Source organism: Melanerpes formicivorus, unplaced genomic scaffold, assembly GCF_026170545.1.
Source record: "Melanerpes formicivorus ecotype bairdi unplaced genomic scaffold, bMelFor1.0.p_v2 SCAF_7, whole genome shotgun sequence".
Taxonomy (NCBI): Eukaryota; Metazoa; Chordata; class Aves; order Piciformes; family Picidae; genus Melanerpes; species Melanerpes formicivorus.
Window position 1 is genome coordinate 18280119 of NW_027142359.1, and position 7431 is coordinate 18287549.

Genomic DNA, 7431 nt, shown 5'->3' on the forward strand with positions numbered 1-7431 from the left:
TCAATTTTAAGCTATTTTGCATGACATAAAGCTAACCCAGCAAGCAATACCTCTAATTTTCAACATTTTGTAACTGTGCACAGCAACTACAGGTTGTATCAGCCAGGGTATAAAATGCCTAAAGTACATTTTAGAGTAAAGCAATATATACAGTATAGAAATGAATGGCATCATTTTGTCACTTACAGTAAGTGCCAGCTGGTTACTTATCACTTTCATCTTTTGAAAATATGTAGTTGGTTTATATGTCACTGGTTTGGGAGGAATTTCTTATCAAGTTCTACTACAATTTATTTTTTACATCTTATGCATGGCTATGGTGGTTAAGACTCAGCAGGGTTTATTTTAATTGTTAACATCATAAGGACTGTATGTTTCATGTTAATTTGAGCTAAAATCCATGTGGGTTTTGCATAATACTGAGCTTACATTTTGTATTCTAGGTAGGCTGAACAATTTATTTAGTTATTTATGCTGATCATATTCAACTGATGTGATGAATATAGCATTTTAGTATTTCAGTAAATCATGTATTAACTCTACTGACCTTGCTTCTCTTTTCCCACAGAATAAGATCATCATCTTTACATCTCCTAGCATCTGAAACAGTGGCTCAGTGAATAAAACACCTTCACTTGATGGAGCATTTTTAACAGAAAAATTAAATTTAATATTAATAGTACTTCTTGCACTTCTGCTTTTTCACTTCCTTCGTATGAATAAGGATTTTGAGGTCTTGTGGAGAAGCTGACCGTAACAGCAGTTGTTCAAGACATGCACAAAGATTGGATCATCTGAAGACTTCTCTATTTAAAAACAGTAGAAACAACTTTGGATTAGTTTTGGGTTTTTTTTTTTCCTTGCTTTGGAAATTTGCCTACAAGATTTGAGAAGAGAAAGAAGAAAACCTTAGTTAGCCTGAGGTGTTAAGAACACAGTTGCTGATGTTTTTCCAGTTGACACAACACATGGAACAGTAATCTTGAAGTGCTACATGCTACACGAAGTAGCATGTTTATCTGCTACTTCTGAGACATAGAGTGGTCTTTGAACTTGTGTAAAAGTTATTTGAAACAGCCTCTAATTGTTAATGATTTGGACTTCAAAATATATTTTAATGACTAAAAATTGCTTGGCTTGTGTTTAGACCTGCTTCTGTTACTAACTCATTATAAAAGGCAATTTAAAACTAATCCACTAGTCATTCTTAGTGATTCTCTAATATGGTTTATGGCCTAGTTCTCAGTTCACAGGACACACTTGAAGAACATTGTAACTAACAGTGCCTAGTCTGCAGCAAATGATGGCAGCAGTTAAGGGTGAAGCAAGACTTATCAGGGATGCTACACAGCAACTCCATTTCACAATCAGAATTTATTCCTTTGTCTTGTTTCTGTAACTGGACACCAAAAGGGAATCTGCACTTTGTTTGTTTAATGTTGTGCAGTTGTTCATGATAATCAGGATAAATATGTCAATTGCTCCTGGCACACAGAAGCAGCTTTTTCCTGGAAGCTTCATTGTATGGTAGAGTTTGTTTAGGTGACACTCAACTTCACCTAGCCTTCTTGTGATGGGATGTTCAGTATAATTTGTAAAAGCAATAATTTAAAATGAGGAAATCCTTTAAAGGCAGAGTTAAAGCTATGCATTTTTCCAAGTATGCAATAGGGAAAAATACCCATTGTGATCAAAGCATGTCTGATATCGGATTCATGAGGGTGTATGATGTAGTCTGGATAGAAGGTTCATTGGTTTTGGGCCACAAGGGAAAAATTCTACTTGATATATCAAAAGATAAACTTCTATGACTGGCTAGTAATTGTGATACTCTAAGCAAAACTTACACCTTGAACTTGTATCTAGCAGCTGTTTCTGATTTTGGTAGTTAGATGCATTTCTATTTCTAGCTAGTACTTCACTGTAGATTCTGAGTAAGCTTTATTCTGTTCCATGTATATTTACCTTGGGACAAAGATTCAAACTACCCCATGACAATGTTGCTATGCTGAGTACACCTAGAAGGCACTACAAGTGTACACCATATTGGGAATGTGACTGTATTTCATCAGGTTTGATATGTCTTGCTTGGGAAGTTTTTATCTTTGCTGTCAGTTTAGGTGTGTGAATTTGGAGGGGGGGGTGTTGGGTTTGGGTTTCAGCTTTTACTGTACAGCACTAACTGTGTAGGAAATGTCTGGTCCTTGGGCCTGTGACCTATTAATTCTTATTACCTCCTCATTAAGGTAGCTGCTTTTATTTTCTGCCTGAGCAGTACAAGAAAGTAAGGTTCCAGGATTTTTGCATCTCCTCCTTGGCTACTTTGCAGTAAGGTCAGTCATCCTTTTACTTGCCCTAAGAGAACAAAATAACTACTCTCCTCCTGTGACCACCTTCACCAGTCCAGAAAAAAAAGAGTTTGGTAGGATGCTGGAAGTGCCCTGATGGGACCATCTAAAGCACCCAAGCCTGTCTGGCAGTGGACCGGTAGCAAAGCAAGTATGATACGATGTGTTTCATTCAACAGCAGGGGAAAAGCGAACTCCTGCAGTGATGTTTTTAATGATGTATATAATGGATATAGTAAAGAATAACAGAATACTTGAAAGCTTAAAGCAAAGCCTGCTTTCTGCTGTTGCAGCTGCTCAGCATCAGAGGAGGCATGTGTGACGTATACCTGCATCTATAGATGTAACGAAGGGTTCTACGAAGGGAGTTGGCAGGGCTTTAAGCTAGATTTGAAGGGGGAAGGGACTGAGACCAGTCCCCCCAGACAGGAGTCTGAGGGTGGTAAACTGGAGTCAGGGGTGAAGCCAGCAGCCTGGCTGAAGTGCATGTACACTACTGTATGCAGTATGGGTAACAAACAAGAGGAGCTGGAAGCCTTGTTAGAGCAGGAAAGTTATGATGTAGTTGCCATCACAGAAACATGGTGGGAAGACTCACATGACTGGAGCACTGTAATTGATGGCTACAGGCTCTTCAGGAGAGATAGGTGAGGGAGAAGGGGTGGAGGGGTGACCCTATACATCAGGGAGGCTCGACACCATGCAACTAGAGATTAAGGATGATCAAGTGGAGTGCCTGTGGGTGAGAATTAGAGGGAAGGCCAACAAGGCTGACGTCCTCCTTGGTGTCTGTTACAGACCACCCAACCAGGATGAAGAAGTTGATGAATTATTTCATAGGCAGCTAGAGGCTGTCTCAAGATCACCAGACCTTGTTCTTATGGGCAACTTTAACCTGCCAGATATCTTCTGGGAACTGAACACAGCTGAGTAAGCAGTCTAGAAGGTTCTTAGTGTGTATGGAAGATAGCTTCTTATCACAGCTGCTGCATGAGCCTACCAGGGGTAAGGCTTTGCTTGACCTTCTTTTTACTAATAGAGAAGAGCTGGCGGGTGATGTGGTGGTTGGAGGCTGTCTGGGGTCCAGCAACCATGAAATAATTGAGTTTTCAATATGCAGTCAAGCTAAGAGGGGCAGCAACAAAAACTCCACTCTGGACTTCTGGAGGGCAGACTTCAGGTTACTTAAGTAACTAACTCAGAAGGTACCTTGGGGAACAGCTCTCATAGGGCTCCAGGAGGGCTGGACCTACTTCAAGAAAGAAATCCTGAAGGCTCAGGAACAGGCTGTGCCAATGCGCCGGAAGATGAGCCACCAGGATAGACAGCCAGCCTGGATGAGCAATGAGCTTCTGAACAAATTAAGGGAAAAAAAGAGGGTGTATCATCCTTGGAAGGAAGGAGAGGTTACCCATGAAACGTTTAAGGATGTTGCTAGATCATGTAGGAAAAAATTAAGGAGGCAAAAGCCCATTTAGAGCTTGGACTGGCCACTGCTGTGAAGGACAACAAAAAATGCTTTTGTAAATATATTAATGGCAAGAGGAAGGGCAAGGACAACCTCCACTCCTTGGTGGGCACGGAGGGCAATATACTAACTAAAGATGAGGAAAAGGCAGAGGTACTTAACACCTTCTTTGTCTCAATTTTTAATAGCAAGATAGGTTGTCTTCTGGACAACTGGCCTCCTGAGCTGGCAGATGGACTCAGGGAGCAGTATAGTGTCCCTGTAATCCAGGAGAAAGTAGGTAGAGATCTGCTTCGCTGCTTGGATCCACACAAATCCATGGGACCAGAGGGGATCCATCCTAGGGTGCTGAGAGAGCTGGCAGAGGAGCTGGCCAAGCTGCTCACCATCATTTTTCAACAGTCCTGGCTCACTGGAGAGGTCCCAGATGAAGCTGGCCAATATGATGCCGATCCACAAGAAGGGCTGGAAGGAGGAACCAGGGAATTCCAGGCCTGTCAGCCTGACCTCAGTGCCAGGTGAGATTATGGAACAGGTCATCTTGAGTGCAATCACACAGCACTTAGAGAATGGCCAAGGGATCAGGCACAGCCAGCATGGATTTAGGAAGGGCAGGTCCTGCCTGACCAACCTGATCTCCTTCTATGACCAGGTGACGGCCTGGTGGATGTGGGGCTGGCTGTGGATGTAGTCTGGCTGGACTTCTTCAGCAAGGCCTTTGACACCATCCCCCATAACAAACTCCTGGCCAAGCTCTCAGCCTGTGGCTTGGACAGCAGCACTCTGCACTGGGTTAGGAACTGGCTGGAGGGCCAAGCCCAGAGAGTGGTGGTGAATGGTGCCACATCCAGCTGGCAGCCCTAGTGGTGTCCCCCAGGGATCAGTACGGGGGCCCATCCTGTTCAATATCTTTACTGATGATCGGGATGAGGGGATTGAGTTAGTCATCAGCAAATTTGCAGATGACACAAAGTTGGGAGCAGATGTTGATCTGTTAGAGGGCAGAAGGGCTCTGCAGAGGGACCTCCACCAACTGGATAGATGGGCAGAGTCCAACAGGATGGCATTCAGCAAATCCAAGTGCCGGGTGCTGCACTTTGGCCACGGCAACCCCATGCAGAGCTACAGGCTGGGGTCGGAGTGGCTGGAGAGCTGCCAAACAGAAAGGGATCAGGGGGTGCTGATTGACAGCCACCTAAACATGAGCCAGCAGTGTGTCCAGCTGGCCAAGAAGGCCAATGGCATCCCGGCCTGGATCAGGAACAGTGTAACCAGCAGGAGGAGGGAGGTCATTCTGCCCCTGTACTTAGCACTGGTTAGGCCACACCTTGAGTTCTGTGTCCAGTTCTGGACCCCTCAGTTCAGGAAAGATGTTGAGTTGCTGGAACGTGTCCAGAGAATGGCAGCAAATCTAGTGAGGGGTTTGGAGCAGAAGCCCTATGAGCTGGGGTTGTTTAGCCTGGAGAAGAGAAGACCTTATTGCTGTCTACAACTACCTGAAGGGAGGTTGTAGCCAGGTGGGGGTTGGTCTCCCAGGCAACCAGCACCAGAACAAGAGGACAAGCTGTGCCAGAGGAGGTTTAGGCTGGATGTTAGGAAGAAGTTCTTCATAGAACGAGTGATTTGCCATTGGAATGGGCTGCCCAGGGAGGTGGTGGAGTCACCATCACCAGAGGTGTTTAAGAAGAGACTGGATGAGACGGTGCCACGGTTTAGTTGATTAGATGGTGCTGGGTGATAGGTTGGACTTGATGATGTCAAAGGTCTTTTCCAACCTGGTTAATTCTATTCTATCTCAGGATGAGAACAGTGTTAATAAAACTACGTGTACAGAGAAAGGGAAGATGGAGGAAAGCTTTTGTGTCTATTTTCACGCCAAAGCTCAGTTCATAGGCCTTCAGACAGTGTCAGTGTAAGTACTGCACTCTGTAATATTGAATTTCCTAGTGCAGAGCCCCTCACTACTTCTGTTTGAATTCCCTTCTTCCTTCTAAAACCCCCCAGACATCAGCAGGCCTGGTCATTGCTCACAAAGAATCAAAGTGGTTTGCTTGATGGTCAGTATTTCAGAAAAGTAGGCAAGCCATAATGTAACAGTTACCAGGTAGTCAAAGAGATTGCCCTGCATCTTTGTAAAGTTGGCAAATCATGTTATGCTTATGTATGGCAGTGAAAAGTTCTACATTAAACCAAGCAGAAGAGTGTGACTTTTTTGTTGTTTTGTTTCATTGAAGACTATCAAAATGAAACAATGCCTTAGTAAATCTAGAAGAGCATAACAGAGATGGCCGTGCTGCTGATGAAGCCAATACAGGAAAAGTTACATCCACCTTGTCTTTGAGTGATGCAGGGAGCAACTAAAAGCATGGTACATAGATGATACATCTGGGGCCTCATGGGGTGTGTCCTCACAACACACACAAGATCCATCTGTGTTTTCATTCTTGTGTATCATCAAGCAGTTTGGAAGTGAGGAATCTACTGCGTTTTGGGGGGGGAAATAACAGTCCTGTGATTCCTGGTGTTAAACTTGTATGTCCTTCCCTTTTCTCCCTAGTTTGAGAGGAGGTAGATGCTACAAAATGCAAGAGAGGAGGAGAAGCTGAAACATTAATCTCAGCTGACCTTTAGCTGCTGGAGAGAAAAGGACTAACACATCAGAGAGAAGAAAGAGGAAGAGAGAAGGGGAAAGCGGTACTCACACCTTCTAAATTTAGGCATGAGAACTTTGACCATAGTAGACTGACTCTCCCTGGAGTAATTTGGTGATAAAGTGTGGCATAGAACTGAGCAGGGACCTGCCTCTGCAAAGTGGGAAGCTTCTAAGCAATCTGATCCTAATGGTCCTCTAATTTGATGGCTACTCCTTCAGACAGAATGTTTTTCCTAACCTGTAATGATTAAACTCAAAATGAGTACATATTTTTTAAAAATACTGCCCGTGTGTTGCAAGTACATCCAGCTGGTCACACTCTGCTTCCAGAAATTGCCCCTAAGCTTTCTCTACCTACTGTTTATTTCAAGCACTCCTTATGAACACCCAGTGCTGGAGGTGGGCTTTAGCTTGATCTCCCCGGGGTAGCAGGCAATGCTGAACTGTCATTTCCAACGAGCATTAAATATTGAAAGCACAGAATCAGCCTCTCTGTGGCAAGTTTTAAGTTTCCATGAGCACCAGATGGTAACAAGGCAGGGCTGGGCACCTATAAAGATCTCTGTGTCTCAGTCCTGTATCTCTGCCACCTGACAGCAAGTCCTCTGATTAGATTCAGAGGAAGTGGGTGTGCCTTCCATTAGCAAAGACAGAAAGCAACATTGCTGGAGACTTTAGCTCTTGTGAGCTTTCTTCTTGTGACTCTACACCTTGGAGCCCCCTCTTTGCACAGACTGCAGGCAGTGCTTTTGGAGACAAACTACCTGAGAGACACTGCAGAACGTGAACTGTGGCATTTGTGGTGCTAAACAGGATTTGGTGAGGCGGAGGGGCAGGAAAGATCTGGTAACCTATGTCTTAAAGTAGCTCTCATTTGAGCAATCTGGTTTCAAAAAGCAAGTGAAAGCACACGTTGCCTCAGTAGCTGATCTGGACACGCATGATAAATGTTAAGCACTCCC

The 7431-nt window shown here is 44.1% G+C and overlaps 1 protein-coding gene across 1 annotated transcript in view; it reads left to right on the top strand.

Moving 5' to 3' along the window:
• Positions 1–6041, top strand: part of RPAP2 (RNA polymerase II associated protein 2) — a 42837-nt gene extending 36796 nt beyond the window's left edge. The window contains exon 13 of the mRNA XM_068141254.1: positions 569–6041. Coding sequence (XP_067997355.1) covers position 569 — 1 coding nt within the window. The 3' untranslated portion in view covers positions 570–6041. The remainder of the gene's footprint in view (positions 1–568) is intronic.
• Positions 6042–7431: the final 1390 nt, after the last annotated feature.